The 24,387-nt window shown below is 41.9% G+C and overlaps 1 protein-coding gene across 1 annotated transcript in view; it reads right to left on the reverse strand.

Annotated features, from left to right (window-relative positions):
- Positions 1-24,387, reverse strand: part of PLCE1 (phospholipase C epsilon 1) — a 401,333-nt gene that overhangs the window by 88,140 nt on the left and 288,806 nt on the right. Inside the window, exons 14-19 of the mRNA XM_029610717.1 lie at positions 22,709-22,947; positions 22,237-22,298; positions 21,551-21,716; positions 15,409-15,516; positions 499-615; positions 246-404 (exon numbers count right to left, since the gene is read on the reverse strand). Of these exons, the coding sequence (XP_029466577.1) occupies positions 246-404; positions 499-615; positions 15,409-15,516; positions 21,551-21,716; positions 22,237-22,298; positions 22,709-22,947 (851 nt within the window). The remainder of the gene's footprint in view (positions 1-245; positions 405-498; positions 616-15,408; positions 15,517-21,550; positions 21,717-22,236; positions 22,299-22,708; positions 22,948-24,387) is intronic.

The raw sequence follows: 24,387 nt of genomic DNA on the forward strand, positions 1-24,387 counted from the left end.
TTATTTCTAAAAAAGAAATGGTAATGCAGTACCCTGCAATTACCCTGCACTATCCCTGCAATACTCTTCAAATACATATTTTAAAAATATTGACAAATTAAAATATTCAAACGTAGGAACTGGAAAAAACAATCCCACCTATCGTAATGCAGTGTCACTATGTAAAAACTTTCTGTGGTGGATAGTTTGGGGTTTATTTTTTTTCACATTACAGCTTCATTTTATAGTTAAAGAGAATAAAATACCTTTTGTTTTAGAATATCCACCGGGGTCTGATGTGCTTTCAACTTTTTGTTTTTGAGCAGTACTTTTCTTCTAAGTTGCCAAGGGGAAGGAAGCATTGGATCATCGGAGAAGTCGCTCTCAAATAAAAACTTAGTCACCAGTTTATCTCCAAAGACATGCTGAGAAAGTAAAAGCATGTGAGAAGATATTAACTTTAGAAAATAGGCACCATTAAGTTGGAATAACAAAAGGCACTGCTCATTTGCAGCTCACCTTGAAAATGTCAGCCATTTTGCGCTGCTGTTGCAGTGAGCAGTGGTTCTCTATAGATATGATGATGGGCAGATCGGAGTTGACAAAGGCACTGCGGTCAATAGCTTCAACTACATCCTAAAATAATCAAACATTATTATTATTTTTTTTTTTTAACATATATCGAGTGGGTAAATTCCAATCATTAATGAATGATGCTTTGTGTCAGACAATAGGAAGTGCAGAAATACATGTAACTGCACCATCTTCTACTTCCACTTTACTTCCTCTTTTGTGTCACGGGGGATTCTGCATAGCACACTGTGATTACTGATATCACTCTCAAATCTAGGGGCTTTCAGGGCTCTATAATACACTGTTTAATATGGTCCCATTCAGAGTTGCCAACCTGGAGTCTTCACAAAATAAAAGTCAACCTCCAGGTCACTGCTGCAAGCAGTTCTGGAGAAAACTCGTAAGGAATTCTTAAAAAAAAAAAAAAGAATACCAGCTGGTGAATATTTATCAGCTTTTCATAATTGTGGAGACTGTAGTTCAGGCAGTCAATTGAAGATAAAGGGACTACAGGGAATTCAACATTTGTAAAGTAAGAACAATAAGATGTATTTATAGATTTATTTTTGTAGTCTAAAGAATGCATTTTGGATATACAGTTATTTCTTGATAGTATATTATATTTTAACGAACTCAATGAAATTAAAACTAACAGCAAACACACAAATCATAGAAACATGCATTAAAAAGTAAAGTAAATCCCACTTTCCTTTTCATAATAAGATTTATAGAATGTCTAATGACTTTTCAATATTGTTTGGTTACGCAAAACATTAAGGGGTAGATTTTTAAAAACTGCGCGATCGCGTACTTTTGTTTGCGCTGGATTTTATAAGATATGCGCTGGATTTTATAAGATATGCGCATAGCCGCGTGTATCCTCTAAAATCCTCTAAAATCCTGGATCGGCGCGCGCAAGGCTGCCAATTTTGGGCAGCCGGCGCGCGCCGAGCCGGGCAGCCTGCCTCCATTCCCTCCGAGGCCGCTCCAAAATCGAAGCGGCCCCGGAGGGAACTCTCTTTCGCCCTCCCCTCACCTTCCCCTCCTTTCCTCTACCTAACCCACCCCCCCTTACCTATCTAAACCCCCCCCCTTACCTTTGTCCGTAGATTTACGCCTGCGAGAAGCAGACGTAAATCTACGAGCGCCAGCGGACTGCTGGCGCGCCGTCCTCCGACCCGGGGGCTGGTCCGGAGGCCTGGACAACGCCCCTGGGCCGGTGCCACGCCCCCTGTCCCGCCCCCAAAACACCGCCCCCTGCCCCCGAAACGCAGCGAAATCGGGTCCCGCCCCCCGACACGCCCCCTTCCAAAAAACCCCGGGACCTACATGCGTCCCGGGGCTCTGCACGCGCCGGCGGCCTATGGAAAATAGGCGCGCCGGCGCGCAAGGCCCTGCTCGCATAAATCTGGGCGGATTTACGTGAGCAAGGCTTTTAAAATCCGCCCGTAAAGGTTTGATTTTCAAAGCTAAACATGCATGGACATGGACGTGACGATTTTATAACAAGTGCGCATCGGCGTGCGTATGTTATATAATACGTTTCCCGCACGTACATGCACGCTGGATTTTAATGTCTGCGCATGCGCATGTACGGACAGCAGGCCTCCTCCGTGCGCGGGGGGGGGGGTGTTTTAAAAGGCAATGTGCGGCAGCGCGAGTAGGGCTTCCCCAGTTCCCTCCCAGTCCACTCCAATTAAGGAGCGGAGTGGGAGGAAACTTCCCTATACCCCTACCTAACCTTCCTACCCTTCCCCTCTCCTCCCCGACCCCTAACACCCCTTCCTAGCTGCTTACGTTTTTTTTTTGTTTCGTTACTTACTGCTCCTCTGGAGCAGAAGTAACCTCCATGCGCCGGCTGGCTGCCAGCGCCCGCTTCCCCAGAATAGCGACTAATAGTGTTGTCCCAACCCGTCCCGCCCCTCCCTGCCCAGACCATGTCCCCAGCCCGCCCCTTTTACAGGGCCCGGAACTTCTGCGCATAACAGGGGTTCCGCGAATGGCTGGGCCCATTCTGAAATGCGTGCAGAGCGCACAAGGCCTGGCTACTTGTGTAACCCCCGTTTTTTACGTGTGCGGCCCTTTAAACTTTCCTACACACACATGGACACACTGATGCTTATCTTCTACTGGGCTGAACTGTAAAAAAGCTGCTCTCTGCATAATAAATAAGTTATTATTTAAGAAACATATTCCACTTTTCCACAGTGGATCACATAAGAACATATACAATCTACAAAACACAACATAAAAATACACAAAACTAAAACAAAACAATCTCATCGCCATCATGAAATACTATGACAAAAACAATGTCAAGATTATATTCAAACTGCTACTGACAAAGATCGAAATAAACTAGACTACCCAGACAACATATATTCAAAGAATAGTCTCATTACTGGCTCAGATATTAATTGATACATAGCCGATAATGGGGATAGAAATAAGTACACTATAAAAATGACTTCTGCAACTGGTATTCTGGACCCAAACTGATTCTATAAAAAAAAAAAAAAGTCTTCACCAAAGGCCTGTTTAAATAAAAAAAGCCTTTAATACTTTCTTAATAGTTAAAGTACATGTCATAATCTGGAGATATTCAGGAACCATATTCCAAAGCAAGGGACCTATGACGGAAAAAGTTTCTGCTTAGTGAAATACCTGAGAAGATAACTGGAAGATCCCAAAGCACTTGAAGGAAAATAAAGCTTATATTGTGGCTTTTATGTACTTATGTACCAACATGGAGATTTTATACTTGATACACCATTCAACAGGTAACCAGTATAATGACCAAAGAAGTCATGTGATCGTATATTCTGGTGCCTGTCAAAACCATATTAGCTGAATTCTTGTCAATTTGCAATTCCCTTAAAACACAAGCAAGATTACCAATAAGCAGGGAATTGCAGTAGTCCATCCCCATGAGAACAAGTGCTTGCAAGACAGAGCAAAAATAAGATGTAAGAAGCAAGTATTTTAACCTGCACAACAAATGCAATTAAAGGAAACCGGTCTTGACTGTTGCCTTTAAGTGAGATTGGATGGAAAGGTCAGAGTCCAAAAGTAAGCCCAAATTCTGGAATTGTGATAACATAGGAATTTTGAATTCCTTGAAAACAAAGCAAGAAGGCATTTCATTGGAGGGAAATCTGCTTAAAATAATTTTCGGTTTATCCAGATTAAGGGCCAGCTGATTGTGAGACAGCCTGGTTTTGATAGATGATAAACAAATGGCTAATAGTTCATTTGTTGCAGGCCAACAGGCCAGTTTAGGTACCAAAACTGAATATCATCAGCACAGTCTGTAATTATCATTCAAAATGGCCAAGCGTTTACACAATGGAGTCATGTAGATACTGAATAATATTGCAAAAACCTTGGACTCCTGCAGAACACCGGTTATTATACTATCTCACCTAGAAGATGCTGAAGCAATACTCGCTTGCTGTGCTTAATAAGGCATGAATAATGCAAACCACTGAAATACTATTCACGATACCCGAAAGCTGCGGAGATGTCAAGAAGTACCACTGCATAATTTGTCCCATTATCAAACCCACATCTAATCATATCAAGACTAGATAGTAACAGAGTTTCTGTAATAAACAACTTCTGAAAACCAAATTGGTATTGGTCCAAGGAATAACGGTGTTCAAGAAAATCATCCAGTTGGCTCAATTCAATACTCTTAATGATCTTTGACAGAAAAGGTAAGGTAGAAAGAGGCCTATAGTTACTATAAATAGAAGGGTCCAGTGAGGACTATTTAATAAACGTTGAATAAAGGCATTCTTCAAACAGGGAGATAAATACCCCTCTAATAAAAATAGATTAACAACCTTAATAACATGATCACCAATATCTTCACAAAGCCCATACAACAAAGCTGGAGGACACTGGTTCAGAGGGCAGGTGAAAGAACCAGGGGCGGATTGTGGGAAAATAGAGGCCCGGGGGATTTTTTTCCATACTGGCCCATGAGTCACCAAATACAGAATAAAAGGACCATAAAATATACACAGAAATGCACAGACAAACTGAATTGGAAATCACAACAAGTTAGACTGTATGTAATGCAGCAATGGAAAAACAGAAAATACCATCATTCCTCATAAAACATCAAACAATAAAATCAAGAACTATAAAACATCACAATAGGAAAATCATACTAAAAATATATATTTCAAAACTGCTGATGAATAGAACCTCCAGCAATTTATCTCAAGGAAATTTTCAAAAATTTGTATATAACACCAAAAAATATTTCAAAAAGAGCATTTATTTATTTAATGCTTTTTTTTATACCGGTTGATAGACTGGAGGCAGTTGTCCCAGAACTTGAGTGTTTTAGTAAGGGATTCAGTTGTAGGGATTAGAATTTGCACGTCGTCTGCGTACAGATAGTGTTTTAGCTTAAGGTTTGTTAGCAGTTGGCATAGGGGAAGAAGGTAGATGTTGAAGAGAGTGGGAGACAGCGATGAGCCCTGAGGAACTCCAAGAGATGAACTGATGCGTGGGGACTCTTTATTATTGATTTTGACTTTAAAACCTCTACTACTGAGAAAGGATTCGAACCATCTAAGGGCTGGTTCCAGTTATCCCTATAATCGGCTAGTTGTTTTAGAAGAATGGTGTGGTTCACCATATTGAATGCCGCTGAGATGTCGAGGAGCACTAGAACGAAAGAGTGCCCTTTGTCTAGGCCCATGATGAGGTGGTTGGTAAGAAAGATGAGGAGTGTTTCCGTGCTTAGTGATTTGCGGAATCCGTATTGGGAGGGGTAGAGAATTTTGTGGTCTTCAAGATAATCTGAGAGTTGAGCGTTGACTAATTTCTCCATGATTTTAGCGACAAAAGGCAAATTGGGGTTAGGGTGGAAGTTGTTTGGATCGTTAGGGTCTAGGTTTGGTTTCTTAAGCAGTGGTTTGAGGGTGGCGAGTTTAAGAGCGTCTGGGAATATTCCTTGTGACAGGGAGCAATTTATGATATTGGCCAGAAACTTAGAGAAGTGGAGGGTTTCATCCTCTTTAGTATCATTTCTCTTTGGGGGAAGTCGGCTCAAATGAATCAAATGAAGCTCCCGTATTTGTGAGGGAGGAGAGGGCAGTGGGGGGGGGGGGGGGGTAGAACTAGGGGGTAGGTGAGTTAGAAGATTGGAGATCTTGCTCTGGAAGAAGGAGCATGGAAGAAGGACATCAAATTATATTCAATAATTAAAACTAATAAGGATTTTAAAAAGCCCCTGCTGTCCCCTTCTGTGAGAGTTCTTGATTTCCAATCACCCTGATATTGTTGAGGATTAGAAGGTTATCCTCTCTCTCTCACACATATTCACATGTCCATTCTCTCTCACACATACACTTTCACATACATACACATTCATGCTCTCATATCCACCATAACCTCTCGCTTTCACTGACACTGACACACACTCAGGCTCTAAGACACTCTCTCCCCCTCCACACACAAACTCTTGCTCCCTTGGATTTTCTCATATACACTCATGCTCTCACACTCACTGGCTCCCTCACATACACACACACCCAGGCAAGCTCCCAGTCATTCTCACACACACACACTGACCCCCAGGTAGGCTCCCATTCATTTTCACACCACTCCCTCCCCATCCCCCAGGCATGCACACATTCATTCTCACACATTCATGCCCACACATTCATGCCCCAGGCATTCACACACATACACCCCCAGGCAGAGTCCCATTCATACACATGCACACACTAAAGACAGACCCCCTTCTCTTTTGCCAGCAACCTCGGAACCTCTCTCATTCCTCTGCTGCCACTGTCACTGCTGCCACATGGCTATTGGGGAGGTGCCGATTGCTGCTACTGACACTGAAGCCCATTCTGCTGCCTCCTCTGTGCAGGCCTCGTGGGCTTCCACTTTCTCCATGCTGATCTCGTACATTGTGCGAGCCGCATAGAGAAAGTGCTATTCTTGCACATTCCCAAAGATTACATGTGCCAATCACTAAAAAGTAATTTATTTTTTTTTACCTTTGCTGTCTGATCTTAGTTTTCTAATTGGTTGGTCACAGGTTTTTTTTTTTCCACCTTCCCTTTCTTATTTTTTTTGCCAATTCCTTTTATATTGTCTTTTTTTTCTGTTTCTTTTCTCTCCATCTTCTTCCCTCAAACACACAGTCAGGTTCTCATTCTCACATGCATTTCTCTCTCTCACACACACAGGCTCTCACTGTCACATGCTCTCTCATATAAAATCATTCATACACACAGTCTCTCACTGGCACATGCTGTCTGACTCTCACACACACAGGCTGTCTCTCACTCCCACATGCTGTCTTGCTCAAGCACAGGCTCTCACTGTCACATGCTCTCTCTCATACAATCATTCATACATACACACAGGCTCTCAATGTCACATGCTGTCTCTCTCTCACACACACACAGAGGCTCTCACATGCTGTCTCTGCAAACATTCAAGTCCTCACTCACACACAATCTCTCAACTCATCTCATACACGCATGCGCACACACACACTCTACAGACCCTTAGCCTCTCTCTCAACTCTGGGCCTCCTCTTCGCGGGTCGCCGCAGGATGGGCTCTGCAGCGGTCCTGACCTTCTCGAGCCGCGGCGGCCCTGCTACCGGGCCTCTTCCTCTTCTCGGGCCGCTGTGACTTGGGATTCGCGGCAGCCCGTAAGCGCTGCTCCTCTTCTGCACGCGCTGATGCTCCTCCTCCTTCCTGCCCACGCGGCTCCGGCAACGTTTACTTCCGGGGCCGCACAGGCAGGAAGGAGGAGGAGCATCAGTGTGTTTAAACGCGCTTTTTCTTCGGGCCGTGGTGACGTGATCCTCGCCACGGCCCTGCCGATCTGCCTGTCGCAGCGCTGCATGAGCCTCTCTGCGCCCGGGGGCTTTGGCTCCCCTCAGGATACCACTGCTTGTGGCACCACCAGCCCTGCCCGCAGGGTTCTCTTCGGGCCGCAGTGCCAGCAGACCCTCTTCTTGTCTTTTCCCGGGAATTTAAAAAAAAAAAAAATCACGTGATGGGAGCGACTGGCCCACCGGGGGAAGCCCGATTCCCCGATAGGCCAATCCGCCCCTAGGAAGAACTCAACTTGGCTATCACTTGATTGTTTTAGGGCCACGGAAGATGGTATATTACAAACATGAAATCAGCAACATACTCTACCTATTTTATCATCAAAGAATTGTGCAAAATCCTTGCAGCAACTTGGATCAAGCGCAATGTTTTTTTGTAAGTTAGCTGCAGCCATGGAAGAAGTCAGATTTTTAATCAAATCAAGGGGGTACTCTGTTTATGCTTACAGGTCAATTTTAAAAGCGTTGCTCATGCAAAAATGCTCACATACACACATATGCGAGCAACACAAATTTTAAAAAGCCGTAAAATACATGCATATATACTCGTGCGTGAGGAATAAGGGGGCAAAAAGGGGGTGGGGCATGGGTGTTCCAGGGTGGGGCCAACTCTGAATTTGAAAACCGAAAATCAGAGTGCACGTATGCTAGATATCCGCGTAACTTTACTGCTGCTCCTGATGAGGAGCAAGTTTGTAGAGCAGGATGAAGAACCAGAGGAGTCTGAAAGACCTTGATATTAACTGGACAAACTGGTGGACTAATTGGAAAACTTGGAACGTGCCTCGCATGAGTATGTTTAAAAATCCGCTGACATACAGGCGTAAAAGCTGACAGTCCTATGGAAGACACATGCTCGCTAGCTGTGCTTAAGCAATCTCTTAAAATTAAGTGCATGCTTATGCGAGTTGGTGTATTTTACAATATGTGCATGCACGATTAAAAATTCCAGCATACCATTGTTTGCTTTCCGATACGTGCGTGTTTGGGCGCACAAGCACTCATTTTAAAATTACCATCTCAGGCTGCACCAGTTTCATGGGAGCCAAGTCATCAAAAGTTCTCACTAGCGTCTGTTGCAAAATATCAACAGTGCACGATGTGACACATGGATTAAAATCTGACAGTCTCAGTGCAACCTGATTACAAAATTTGTCAGAGTCAACATGGCTACACTTCTTAACCTGTAGCTGCTCCTTGACACATGTGGGAGACAGCTCTTGTACAGACATATGGCAGGAAAGCAAAAAATGATCAGAATAAAAATTCTTCTTGGGATCATTTTAAGGAATCCTGCAGACAGCAAAATGGGATTCACAAAAATCAGATCTAGTGTGTGACCAAATTTATGTGTTGGCCCTCTTCCTTCGAGTTCCCAATCTAGACCAGTCCTTAAATCCATCAAGATATATGATGAAATCTACAGGAACAAGCACAACCAGAGTTGGCATCCCTAGTTCCATTCTTTTTGATCTAAAAATATTTATAGATTGGCTATAGGCAGCTTTTGTTGTTTTGGGGAGTGGAAGTGGGGTTTGTTCAGTCAGATGTTGGTTTCTACTTCAACTTCTGTGGCACTAAAACCCATACAACCATTACCAGCCTGACTTTTATAGCATTGGCACCAACTTTGCTGGGACACAAGGTGGACTGTAAATTGACCTGGATTTGGCAGAGAAGGATATTTCAGGGCTTAAGCCATACAACCATACTATATGCAAGATTCAAAGGGACATTCATCATGTAATCTAAAATCAGTATGCACACTAGAGGGTGTGTAATTGTTTTCAAAATCAATACTATCACTACTACTTAACATTTCTATAGCGCTACACGACATACACACACTGGGGCCGATACAATAAGATGTGCATTGAAAATGGGCGCTCATATTGAGTGCCTGTTTTCCTAACTTGAACGCAGCTGCATGCCCTGAGCATGCAAAGCAGGGTTGTTAGGAAGTCAGCCCTTGCTGGTGTCAGGGAGGTAGCCTTCCGGTCACTCCGTAAGTTCTTTCGGACTACAGGCAGTGATGTGGATCCCTGTGTGGTGAGGCAGCAAGAAGCAGCACTGATGAACCTGACCACAGGTGGAAGTGCTAAAAAGGGACCTGGGGAGGCTTCACCGAAACCAACCATCGTTCCCTCAGGTTGTGCCCTCTGTGTGGATGGCCAACAGGACTTAGGTGGATCCCAAGACATAATCAGGCACAGGCAGAAGCCAGGAGGCAGTCTGGGATTGAGACAGGCAGCGGGCAAGTAGAATCCAGTAACCAGTCCAGGGTTGAGGCAGGCAGAGGGCAAGCAGAACACAGAATAGTCCAAAGTCGAGACAGGCAGCAAGCAGGCAGAAGCAGCATTCAGAACTAGGCAGGAACAGGACAAGGAACCTGTTGCCAAGCAAAGAGTCCAGGTCCATCTACGCTAAGTAGTCTAGTGTGTGTGACATTATCATCGGGGCAACTACCCAAGTCTCTCACCAGAGTGCACAGAATTGTGCTCACAAATGCACACACACACACAAACACACACACACACACCCCCTATGTGTCTCTTTGCCAGGTCCTAGTAATACATATGCCAATGCATGCAATGGTAGCTCCCTGCCACACAGTGAGTGTCTGAAGCCAAGGAGTCTGGGAAGGCAGCTGAATTCTAACAGTACCCCCACTTTAAAGTCTCCTCCCCAATTTCCTGGGCCTGGGTTTCGTTGGGTATTGGCAGTGAAATTTGCAAAGAAATTGGGAGGCTTGTAGATTAGAAGCAACAAGATACTATAGTCTATTGTAGACTCTTCTTGAGTCCAAGATCGTCGCAGGCTCATACTGTGTCTCTTCTTCTACTGGGATCTCCTGTGGCCAGGGTGGCAGTCTGGAGGGCCACAAAAGTACTGCAGGTTTCAGCAAAAATATGTGAAACACATTGTGAATATGTAGCGAAGGCGGTAATTTAAGTTTATAGGCTACCTGGTCTATAGGCTGGTTCACCGGGAAGGGTCTGATGAAATGAGGAGCAAACTTGAGGGATCGCATGCAAAGCCTCAAGTTGCAGTACTCAGCCAGACTAAGTCTCCAGGTTGAAAATGAGGGGCTGGCCAACGTTTCTTATCCGCCTGTATTTTGGAATGGATTGCAAGCTGTTTCAGGAGTTGATGGGTTGAGCGCCTGAGGTCTAGTAATTCCTGCTCCCTGATCTCGACAGCTGGGCATTTCATGGTGGTGGTGAGTGGTACCAGAATCCGGTGGTGGTGTCCATATACCAGGAAAAAGGGGAATGTGCCGGTAGATTTATTGATTTGGTTATTATGGCAGGCCTCTACTCAGGGAAGGAGGGAGAACCAGTTATCTTGTCTTTGGTTGATGTAGGACCGTAAAAAGATTTTGAAAGATTGATTAGTCTGTTCAGTTTGTCCATTTGTCTGTGGGGATACACAGAAGACAAGGTCAAGGTGATCCCAAATTTGCTGCAGAGGGCCCAGAAATAATGAGTGGTCAACTGCACCCCATGATCAGACAGGATATGAGTAGGTAGGCTGTGTAACCAAAAGACGTGCTGAATAAACAGGCAAGCTAGTTCAGGAGCAGATGGTAGCACTGGAAGGGGACTGAAGTGAGCCATTTTCAAAAACCAGTCCACAATCACCTAGATGGTAGTGTTGCTGACCTAAAGTGGGAGACTGGCGATGAAATCCATGGCAAGGTGGGTCCACGGTCCTTTGGGAATAGCAACGGTTGTAGTAAACCCCAGGGTCAGGCTCTAGATGTCTTATTTGCAGCACAGGTTGGACAAGATACCACATAGCACTTAAGATCTTGTTGCAATTGAGGCCACCAATAATAGCGGAAGAGTAGTTCAAAAGTCCTGGCGAGGCTGGGATGTCGGGCTATCCAAGTATCAAAGGCCCATTTCAATACCCGCTCCCTGAGATGTCATGGCGCCATTGTTTTCCCTGGGGGTATGGTCAAGGCAGTGTCCAGGTGGAGTTTTGCAGGATCAATAATAGATCTCAAGGGTTTTGGAAGACTGTCATCTTGGAAAGAACAAGATAGGGCGTCAGCGCATAGATTCTTCCCTGCTGGGCGATACCGTAACTCAAAATCAAATTGGTTAAAAAATGGAGACCAGCAGGCTTGGTGAGCATTCAACCGCTGGGCTTGAGCCAAATATTCACATTTTTGTGGTCAGTGTAGATTGTTACTGAGATTGTTACTGGGAATCGGGCGCCCTCCAACAAATGGCGCCATTCTTCAAAGCCAATTTAACTGCAAAGAGTTCCCGGTCACCGAAGGTGTAATCCTCTCTGTCAGGGAGAACTTCATTGGGAAAAAGGCATGCTTCAACATGACCATGAAAGTCATGTTGAAGCAGTATGGCTCCTACTCCAAGCATGGAGGTGTCAACCTGTATGATAAATGGTTGGGTGGAGTTAGGGTAACGAAGGCATGGATCATGGGTAAATTCCTGTTTCAGATGGACGAAGGCTTGAATGATTTCCTCATTCCAAATCCAGGGGTCTGCTCCTTTCCTGGTAAGGAAGGTGAGAGGTGCCGCTAGGGAAGAGTAGTCTTGGACAAATTGTCGGTAGTAGCTAGAAAACCCTAAGAAGCACTGGAGAACCTGGGTGGGGCCAGAAAAGAATGGTAGCTAACTTCTATGGATCCATCCGGGGGGGGGGGGCTGTAGAGGAGATAATGTACTCCAGAAAGGGAAGTTCCTTTTGCTAAAATGAGCATTTTTCCAGTTTAGCATAGAGCATCCAACCACATGTAAACCTGTATGCTAGGCTGGGCATACTTTATTGCTTCGGCCCCATAATGGGGTGATTTGTTTTCAAAATCAGCACACATACTAGGGGTGTGTATTTGTTCTCAAACTACATAAACAATGCAACAAAATACTCCGAGGTCTCTACTCAAAAAGGTTTGTCCAGCTATTTCCCACATTTTTGAATGGTTAATTCAATTTCTGGCTAAAACTTAGCCAGATAAAATAGGAATAGGGGAAGGGCATTCCGGTGGCATGATCCAAATTTATACAACTAGCACTGAGTATCAGGGCCAACATGATAAACTTATCTAGCTAACTCTGGTCTGAAAAATCACAGGCCTAAACTTAGCTGGGTAAGTTAAAAAAAAAAAAAAAAAAAGGCAGCATGGGTTGTGTGGCCAGACCCTCCCCAACCATTCCCAGGTAAAAAAGAAAAAAAATTGAGCCATGATCCCCTTGCCCCCTCCTTTCTGGTAGTAAAGAAGTATTTTTAAAACAAAGTCCCTAAAAGCAGTGAGCCCTTTTTCCCTTCTCTCCCAGAACTACAACATCATGTCCCCCACTGTGATCATAAGCCTCCTGACTCTCCTCCCGCACCTCAACCCAATATGTGGAATCCAGATCCCTTCCCAACACTACATAATATTTTTAAAACTTCCTGCAGGAGTCACGATCCCCCTTCTCTGACCCCTATCTGTATCCCTTCCTAGGTGAAAACTTACCCTCAGGGGTCCATCAGACTCCTGCCAGCTCCTGCACTGTTGTTGCTCTGATAACAATGCTGGGCAAAATAATAGAAGCTATTGCTAGCCATATAGATAGCCATGGCTTAATGGGGAAAAGAAAACATGGTTTCAGCAAAGGGACTCTTGCCTTGTACATCTGCCAGATTTTTAAATAAACATGTACATAAAGGTGAGCTGGCTGAAATAGTGTATTTGGATTTTCAGAAGGCATTAGACAACAGTCCCCTATGAGAGACTCTTCAGAAAATTAGAAACTCAGGGGATAGGAAACAGTGTTCTATTGTGTGTATTAGATGGTTAGTTTTCCAAATGGACACAGGTCATTTGTGGAGTACTAGAGAGAGCTGTAGTGGGAGCTGTGCTAACATATTCATAAATGATCCAGTGAGGTGATCAAATTTGCGAATGATACAAAATTATTCAAAGTTGTTAAAACAGCAACAGAATGTGAGAAATTGCAGAAGACCTTGAAAAACTAGGAGACTGGGCATCTGAATTGCAAATGAAATTTAATATGCAAACGTGCAAAGTTGAGCACGTAGGGAAAATTAATCCCAGCTACATGTTAACAACGCTGGGTTCCGTATTAGGAGACACTAACAGGAAAAGGAGCTTGGAGTCCTCATGGATAGTACATTAAATCCTCAGCTCAGTGTGCAACAGTGATTTAACAAAAAACAAAACAAAACCCCCCCCCAGAATGTTAGGAATGATCCAAAAAGGAATGGAGAATAAAATGGAAAATATCATACTGCCTCAGAATCGATCCATATTGAGTCTGCACACTGAGTATTGTGTGAGTTCTGGTCGCCCCACCTCAGAGCAGAACAAGAAAAGGAGCAGAAAAAGGCAGCAAAAATGATAAAGAGGATAAAACGCTTCCCGTATGAAGAAAGGCTAAACAGACCAGGGCTCTACAGCTTAAAGAAGCGATGACTGAGAAGGGATATGATACAAGTTTATAAAATCATGAATGGGGTGGACCAAGCAATAGGGGACAATTATTTACTCTTTCAAATAATAGTAAAACAAAAGGACCTTCCATAAAACTGATAACCAGCAGATTTCATACAAATCATGGGAGGTTTTTTTGCTCAATACGCAAGGAAGCTGTGGAATCTATTGCTGGAGGACGTGGTCAAGGCTAGTAACATAGCAGGGTTTAAAAGAAGTTTGCACAAGCTCCAGAAGAAAAAATCCATTAAACATTATTTGCAGGTAGACTAGAGAAAACTATCACTCTCCCTGGAAGTAAATAAAAACAAGATCTACTTTTTGGGATCTGCTTGGGATTTGGGACCCAGACTAGCTAGTGCCAGATTGCTGGGCTCAGTGGACCTTGGTCTGACCCAGCATAGCACTTCTTACATTCTTTTATATTTTGTTTAAAAAATGCTTTTCTGCTACCAGTGGATGGAGGGTGGGGCAGGGGGATTACGGCTCTGGTTTTAATTTATTTTTTCACTTGAGGGTTTTATGGGGGATTGGACCACACGGCCTATGTCTTTTTTTTTTTTAATTTAGAGGTGTGGGATGGAAATTGGGCCAATATAGTCAGCCAGGTTTTTTTTTATATACATCTTAACCAGCTACATTTAGCATATAGCCAGTTAAGTCTAAAGTTGTCCGAGTAAACTTAACCAGATAACTTTAGCTGCATATATTCAGTAGGACGGCTAAAGTTATCCAGATAATTTTAGTCAAGTACATTCAGTGGGAGACTAATCCCGCTGAATATTCGTGACAAGCTATCTGGCTAACTTTAGCCAAATAACTTGTATACTCGCCACTTTTCTGAATATTGACCTCTGTGTATCTATGTGTCATTTGAAAATGAAAAACCCAACAAAATTTGTTGGGCTTTTCATTTTGCAATGCAGCCCCAGGTCCCCAGCTTGGTTTCCAGCGGCCACCAAATTTTGCAGTCTTCTTGCAGGCTTTATACCATTGCAGCGTGGTCACAAAGCAAAATACAGGCATGGTCAAGCTGGGGATACTGAGGGTTAAGCTTCATTCCTGGGGGTAGGACATGAAGAGTAGAATACAAATTTTAGCAACTTCAAAACAATCTGGTACTCACAGATGAGGCTCCTGGGGCTGGATGGTGGAGAGGAGATGTTGCAATGAGTGCTCAGGGAATGACTCACATTGCATTCCCCCACGCCTCTTCAGAAGTTCAGCATCACCTCAGCACTCCCAGCTCCAGTCATAGGTCATTTCTGATTCTCAGTCATCAACAGGAGAATGTGCTAACCCACAGGATAAGACTGATACTGTTTTGATAATATGAAATAATTGTGTCTACTGATCGCTATATAAAGGCCTTAGAAATGATGGCCTAAGGACACCAGTGACATGACCATTAATGACTTGCTAATTCTGTATTTTGTAGAATAGTCATCACTAGAAATACAATGAAATTATTCTATGTATGAAAATATAGGGTACAGTATACAAAGAATTAACATACCTTAAAGGGAATTTTAGTTGTAAGTGTATGTCCATGATAAATAATTGGTATTCCATCATCGCCATCCCAACAGTCTAATTCCACACTCCTGCAGCCTTGTAAGAGAACCTGTAACCAACATGAATTTATACTTTCCATGAGATTATATATAAAACAAAGATATCAACAGTGAATGATATCTTATGCACAGAACAGGAGAAAACTGATCTACTGTCTGCTCCGAAAAAATACCAAGAGCATTTTGAGATACACGGAAGATTTACCATTTATGGCCCCAAACCAGCTGATAAACGCATGAGCATATAGAATTTTTTGGGATGTTAACAGAAGGCAGTCACTGGTTGGACTACATTAAAAGTCTTGCTGTTTTACTATTGGTATAATTTTGACAAACAAAATGCCAGTAATCAATCAGCAACTTTGGGCAATTAAACAGGTCATTTTCTCTTTAGTTAATATGAATCATTCACTTCTCCAGGATAAAAAAAATGTAAGCTTATGTTTTCAGGAGCATTCTTTAAAAAGCAAAGGATAAAATATCTAAAAAAGAAAAAGTCACTATGTTATCTTGGTCACCAGCAAAACAAAGGGTCAAAAAATGTATTTACAATAATCCTGGAATTATGCATCCACTGGCTGTATGTACTATTTCATATTAGAAAACTACTATTTTCTCTACAGCATATCTCAATGGTATTTTTTGACATTTAATTGAACGAGTATGTTAGATCAGTCTTTCCTGTGGGAAAGTCTAATTTTAGTAGGGTAGGTCAGTCCAGCTAGTGTCAAAATACTACGAGTCTCTAAGAAGACCCATTTCTACCCTAGAACAAAGCTAAATACATAAATGAAAAGAAAGATTAGTTGTACATACTAGTGCTTTCCCACACACCCAATTTCCCTAGATTTTGAACACCATGGTTCAGAACATTTACATTTTATATACTGAGAAATCAAGTCCATATATTTTTAGTTATACAAATATCTTTCATTAATAATTTTCCAGTAATATCGACAGTACTTAAATGCACAACTTTCAAAACTGCTTGTATGTGTCCATGTGCGCGTTTATTTGGGGGCAAGTGATATTTAGTACTGTATTTTATAACCTGCATGCAAATAATATGTGCAGCTTATAAAATACAAATACATATGCGCACACATTTGCTTGCGTACATTATAACTGTGAGCCACGCAAGTTTGGATTTATCTGGAAAAGTAGTGGTATTTATCCAGATAAACTCTGATTTATGTGGCTAAGTAGAAGCACTTAGCCGAATAAGACTGAAAAGCACTACTTCTCCCTCTAATTAGCACTTTTCCAACTTATCTGGGTATGAAAGATAGCCAGATAAGTCTAAAACAAAAGTACTACTTAGCTGGATAAAGTCATATAGCCGCTCAAGTGTGCGAAAATGATCCTGCATATTTGTACTTCAAATTTTAAGGGGATATGCAAACAGATTTAACTCACATTAGACACATTTAGCCCCCTTAAATTGGCTTTTACACATGTATATCAGGGCATTTTATAACATGCGCATGACAATTAAATTTCCAGTTTTACTAATTAGTCTACCAGTTCGCCTACTCCATTTACCCTCCTGGCTCTTCAGCCTAAAGTCCCCCCATTTCACCCAGACCTCCCCATCCAGTTAATTTTTCACTTTTGAGATGTTTATAATCACTTACACCTGAAATTGAATAGCAGTAAATATATGCAAATAAAAGACTGATGTGTGTCACTTTGGCAGGTTTTAAAACTGCAACTTGCGCGGTAAATGTTAGCCCCTTCCTGGAACACTCCGGCCCACCCATTTTTTATATGCACAGATTTATTCGAGGTCTCCAATACTCGTGCATATGTTGCGGTTTTTAAAATAGCATAACTCAAGCATGTGTAATTTTACACATGCACGTGCTATTTTCTACGTGTGCATCCTGTGAAACATTATCTCTAAATGTATATAGGGAGGATAACTTGAAAACAGCTGCGAGTAGCGACATACAAGTGTGTATATGGCCATGAGCAGATATATCCAAGTATTTTATAACCTGCATGCATTTTATAAAATATGCGCATCTCTACCCCACAACATATGTGCGTATATGTGTTTACACACGAATATATGCAATGCAATGAAACCATGTACAACAATGCACTGAACGCATGTACTTTTCCTACCTATTTTAAAAATATATGTGCATATGTTTTACACGCAAAAGTAAAATAGGACTTTCTTGCATAAGTCCCAAATTATGCACATAAGTCGGCCAATTTTGAAACATGCCCACGTAAATGAAATTAACCAGTCCACCAGTTCTCTCAGTCCTTCTCCAGGTCATTGAGACCTTCCAGGTTCTTCAGCCTGAATTCTCCTCAGTTCACCCAGACCTCCCACCCAGTCAGTATTACACAATAAACACGTTTAATATCACTTATTACATCAGACAATTAGCAGAATTAAAAACGGATGAGTAAGCTGGCAAATGTACACGCGTGTCTTTTAAAGGAGCAACTTATGCGTGTAAGTGTTGGTCCAGCCCTAGTATGCTGCTAGCTTGCCCCTTTTTTACGTGTCTGCAAAAATGAAAATGTGCATTTTCGACTTTTAGAAAATATGGAATAGTGTATATGTTCATTTTTACGTGCACAAAGTTTTGAGAATTCATCCCAGGAAGATAACTTTGAAACATGCACACGTGTGCCCATACACACATGTATATGGATGCGCAAAACTCTACTCCTGTATTTTATAACCTGCATTGTATATGATATACGCAGGTTATAAAATAGTTGTAAATGCACCCTGCAGCATGGGTGTGCATGTTAAAAAAAAAATGTGAAGATATATTCCACTTACCTGCATAAATTCCAATTTATCTGGCTACATAAATAAATAAATGAGAGTTTACTTAGCCAGATTAAAATGCCACTTATCTGGCTAAGTCAGACAGCTGGATAAGAAATGTTTTAAGATTTATCCAAATCAGTAGCGACTTTGCTGCTACTCAGCCGAATAAATTGGAACTTGTTAAAAATAACCATGTTGAGATTTGACTTGCATAATTTGCATGCATTTACCCACCTTACGTCAGGTTTTTTGCACGTAAGTCGGGAGATTTCCAAACATGTGCGCAACAATAAAATTACCAGTTTTACCAATTAGTCTACCAGTTCACCCAGTCCATCTGCAGGTCGTTGAGACCTTGCTGGATCTTCAGCCTCAGCTTCCTCCATTTCCCACAGATCCCCCACTCAGTCAGTATTTCACTTTTAAGACATTTACTATCACTTACTCCAGATATAGAGCAGGTGTAAATATATACATGAGTAAGCTGCCAGATCTACATACCTAAATCTCTTACAAAACAGCAGCCTGTACACGTATATATTGGCCTTGCCCCAAAACGTCCCCAGCCCACTCCTTTTTTACATGTGTACATTTACTTACGCATGCATTTTGAGGTTTATAAAATAGCAGCTACATGACTTTATGCTGTTTACACATGTACATGCTCATTTTTGTGCATGCAACTTTTAAAAATTCAAAAATTCACTAATTTCGCTCATTTTCAATAGTATGCATATGTCAGCACATAAACATAAGTCAATGCGTCTAAAATTAAGGCTGTATTTTGGAAAATTTGTAATGGCAGTCTCAAGGTTTATAAAACATTGCGTATCTCTGTCTCAAAAGTACATGCGTATGTATCAGTACACACACGTTTTTAATGCAAGGATCTGCATAATCGGTGCACCTATTTTATAAAAGTATACATATTCAGAAGAATTTTAAAAGCCCTATAATGTGCGCCAAAGCTGGGGGATACGTGTACAAGTCGGGCTGGCGAACACAGAGTGGATTTTATAAGCCCATGAACGCGCATTTCTCCCGTTACGCGCACAAGTCAGAAGTTTAGAAAAAGGGGCAGGGCATGGGCATGGTCTCAGCATGGGCGTGTCGGGGGGAAGACCAAGAGATGTGCGCGTAAATACTTATGTGCAGAGGTGTGCCGGGGTCCTCTGTTGCTACCGCTATGGATGGCATGAAAGTAAAAAAAAGATCTAGGCTGGTCAGTGGGGGTTTGAGGGTTGGGACTAACAGGGGGAAAGGGAGGCTAAGAAATTAGACGGGTTTTCAAAGTCCTATCCCTAAACTGGGCGAACTGGGAATGAACTGGGAAAACCGGCTATGATGGCGCGCATCCCTAATAAAATTCCCCCGCTTACACGGCAGATGCAGCATTTGCGCGCACATGCACACATCCATTTAAAATTGAACACACATGTATACGTGTCTAGGTAATTTTATAGCATTCAGGCATACTCGTATATATATTTATATTTAGACATTTTATATTCCATCATTCCATGTATAGATCACAACGGTTTATAACAATGACATTCATAGGTATAAAATCAGCAAATAATGATGGATTACATAGTAAGTACTCATTTCCAGGCATTCACATCTATCAATTGAATTGTTCAAATACATATTATAATTAAAGATCAAGGACATAAGACGTGAAGTACAAAAATAAATTAAAATACATTTCACATATTATTCTGAATTTTGTATTGAGATTCTTACAATCTCTCGTTCATTTGTTTCTCATGCATCAGTTATTTATTTAGACATTTTATATACCATCGTTCCAAATGAAGATCACAATGGCTTACAAAAGTTACATTCTTACTATAGAGTCTCTTGTCCTTTTTTATTGTAGATCCCTACATTCTGATGTTTTAAATTAGGTTGTATGCATTTTTGAATAGCCATGTTTTTAGTTCACATTTAAACCTCTTTCTATTCGGTATCAATCGCAGCATTTCAGGTAAAGAATTCCAAATATTTGGGGCCTGCTATGGAAAACTCACGATCTCTTATATGCATCAGGTGTGTGCTCCTTATTTGGAACAGTCAGTAGTCCTTTATTTTGTGATCTTAGTTGTAATATCACACCTATCATACTGGTGTTACCAGAGTGATTTATTTTAAATAGTAGCATTAATACTTTAAAATAAATTCGGGATTGTACTGGCAGCCAGTGTAGAGAAATTAGCGAGGGTGTATTGTGATCAAATTGCCTGGATCCTAACAAGAGCCTTGCTGAGGAATTTTGTAGCATTTGTGAAGGTAAGAGGCATGCGGGAAGACAGAGAAATAAGGAGTTACAGTAATCTGGGAAAATTAGAGTTTGCAATACAGTTCTGAAGTCTTCAAAAGTTACTAAAGGTTTCAAGAGATGTAATATGCACAACTTGGCGTAACCTGTATTAATTAGTTTGTTGATGTGCTTTTTCATAGTAAGGTTCTCATCTAGCTGTATACTTAAATCCCGTACTTCATTTGAGGGAGTAATTTGGAAATTACCTAGGTCTACAGCCAGTGGTTTAGCTATCAAGGAGTTTCTACTTAACCAGATGATTTCAGTCTTTTTAGGGTTTAATGTTAGTTTAAGTTGCAATAGTTCCCGCTGAATTGCTTTCATATAGGTTAAAAGTGTCAAAACTGTATTTTCTACAGATTTGGAAAATGGAATGTAAAACTGTATGACATCAGCATACAGGAAGAATGTAATTCCTAAATCCACATTTATGTTATAAAATGGACGTGTCTCTGGATGCGAGCTGGAAAAACACGCATTCATGTGCACTCACACGGCTGTTTCAAAGTTACCTTCATATATTTTACATGGGAAATAACTAACCTGTGCATGCAATAGTCTTCAGTTTATGCATGGAGGCATTATGAAAATACTCACTTATGCCCATACTTTAATCACCACTTCATCAAGACCTCCACCATCTCACCCAGACTGCCCACTACTTAACCCAGATCTCCCATCCAAAAACTGAAAACAAATGATAAGTGCCATTTCATTTCTTTAACTCAAATGTGTGTACACTGCTTACAAAATACTTACTTGTAAATGTACTTCTGAACCCCATCCTGAAATGTCCTCCAAACACTTTACTTGCACAGCAGCACACACGAAATGTCAGGTATGCACATACTTCTGACCTTCTGAAAATATGCACAAGGGCGATATACATGCATATATCCTGATTTTACGCACACAACCCCCACACAACTCTTTGGAAATTCACCCCTAATTGTATAATGCAATGTACCTGGCTATATAGTTCAACAGAGGATTCTCCTTTTAGCTGATGGCCTGTGAGGTAAGTGTTGTGTGACGATTCAATATAATAGTGTGAAAGTGGAAGTTGTAATTCTTCAACATTCTCCTGCGACTCATCATTTTTTGAGGCAAAATTGTCTTTATCCATTAAATACCTAAAGATACAGAAAGTCTATATTATAGTCACTATTTTGGACAGAAGAAACTTGAAAAAAATAAAGGAGTCCGGTTCAGTGGCAGGGTGGAAGACCTGGCTTTGAATCCTGGTTCAGATCTTCTGATCCCTGGGCTAGCTGAGGGCTGGGGACACTGCAGAGGTAGCATTCACAGCCCCTAGAGTGCATCTTAGTCATCACAGAACAGCCACAACTAATAGCAGGACTCTGGGTCCACGTGAGCCTGGTTCCAGAAGGAGCCATGATTTGTGGCCTGCGGCCAAAGACCAGCACTGTGATAGCTGAATTGAGTTGGGGGGAAGAGGGGGGGGAAGGGGAGGCTATAAAATATGGGAAAAAAGAACCCAGGTCCTTGTGAATGAATATTCATGGCACTGTGCCCAAGAAAGCCTGGTTCCAACTGTGCTGGAAGCCCAGAGAAGCAATAGGAAATTCACAGACCAAAAATAAAAAGATAAAAGTAACCCCAAGGAAAGTTAAACAGTAGCTAGCTAACTACCTTGCAAATCCTTCAAATGACATTAGTCCTTGCTGGCGCATAGACATGGAAGGTTCAAATTTCTGTAATGAGAATATGGGACACAAATATTTTATTGAAACAAAATGCACATCATAATAAAGGGGCCTTAATTCAAGGCAAAATCTTTTCATTACCAATTTTTTTGCAATTTCATAACCGTACATTTTCAGCTTCTTACTCTTAATTGGAAATGGTTCAGTGCAATCCATATCACAGGCATGTTTCAGCTAGTCACAGATGTATTAAGTTAGTGCAATTAAAAAGGATCACCTACAACTTTATTTATTCTTATATTACACTTTTTCTAGAACTTGTCAGTTGACCTTTGCTTCTATATGGTTTTTAAATTTCAACTGTCTGAAGCTGCAGTAAAATCACAGGGAGTTACAGACAAGAAAATGACCGTGGGCTTGGCATGCAAGAGGACTTGCCAGAAGACAGAACACCAAACCTGTATAATGCTGAGGATTTCGTCATAGGTGTAGTGCTCGCCCTGGCAGTTCACTAAGAAGTCATTGACTTGCTGGATGCCCATTCCAAATACGCCAAGTGACGCGCTTTCCACTCCAGTTCCATTGCTTACAATGCTGGCAGCGGCAATCGCATCAGAGATCTGCCGCTGGTTGTCCGATAGCTGCTGTCTGCTTCGGATGAATAAACCCAAATCGGATACATTCCTTGTCAACAAATCTATAAGGAAAGAAAATGTAGAACAAAGCAGATGCCCCATTATTCCACTTTTTTAAAATGGTTTATTTACTTGCAGGTCACAGAATGATGCTATATTACATATTTAAACTGATAAAACAAATCCAACTTTATTAACACAGACAGGCATGTTGATAATCGAATGGGAGCTTGCAGAAGAATCTGACCAAGATAGGGAACGATTTTCAAATAATCAGCACTGTGACAAAACCTGTGGGTACAAAGTACTGGAGGATCAACGGGTAAAACTGAGGGTCCATTTTTCTAACCCACTGACCAATGGGCAGATTAAAAAAAAAATTTTTTTTTAAGCTTTGGTTCCTCCAACTTAATATCGCTAGGATATTAAGTCGGAGGGTGTACAGAAAAGCAGTATTTTCTGCTTTTCTGTACACTTTACTGGGTTGCTTGGCCGCACATTTTACTTTCAGTATCCCGGGATTAACTAATAGCTTCATCAACAAGCATTTGCATGTGATGAGTGCTATTAGGGGTAGATTTTAATACGCTCGCGCTTCCTGGCGCGCACACACGGACACACCAATTTTATAATCCACGTACGCATGTGCACGTGGTGCGTGCAAAGGGGGGGTGGAATTAAGCAATTTTTGCGTGGCGACGCATCCCCAGCTCCCTCTCAGTCCTCTCCAATTAAGGAGCAGACTGGGAGGGAACTTCCCTACCCCATATCCTAATCTCCCTTCCCCTTCCCCTCTCCTCCCCACCCCCTAAACCCTTTCTCCTACCTTTGTATTTTTTTGTTTCTTACTGCTCCGGAGCAGTAGCAACTTGCAAGCGCTGGCTTCCCTTCCCTGGTACAGCGGCAAATGGCCTCTGTACTGGCCACCTCTGCCTCATCCCTCCCCGCCCCCGGACCTCCCCTTTATCTAGGCCTGGCACTTCGGCACGTAACAAGGGTAATGTGCGTGGCCAGGCCCCTTTGAAGATTCGCGCAAAGCCCGGCCACACACTTAACCCCCGGTTTTAATGCGTGCGACTATTTGAACATCTACTTGTTAGATTTCGGGGGGGTTGGCCACACGTTTTCAATACGCTGAACCCATTACTGTAAAAGTGGTAATGATGCGCGTCAAAAACGTGCTGCCAATTGCAGGGTAAACGGTGCGCTTGGCCGAGCGCGCCTTACTGTATCGGCCTGTATGAAATTTGGTACATACTTTAATCAAATTGATTGAGGACAGTTTCCATACAACCAATTTGTTGGGCAAATCACTATTTACACAGGTAACTGATTTTGAATTTTGTCCTTGGGAGGCTAATTTTCAAATACCCACAGGTTTGCAAGCTAATTTTCAAAGAGAAACTCCCCATGGAGTTCCTATTTCAAAATTCTGCAGTGGTGAGTGCTGCAGGGAATTTTTACATTATATAGGAGGTAATTTTCAAAGGAGTTACACATGT

This window comes from Rhinatrema bivittatum, chromosome 7 (assembly GCF_901001135.1).
Source record: "Rhinatrema bivittatum chromosome 7, aRhiBiv1.1, whole genome shotgun sequence".
Classification (NCBI taxonomy): Eukaryota; Metazoa; Chordata; class Amphibia; order Gymnophiona; family Rhinatrematidae; genus Rhinatrema; species Rhinatrema bivittatum.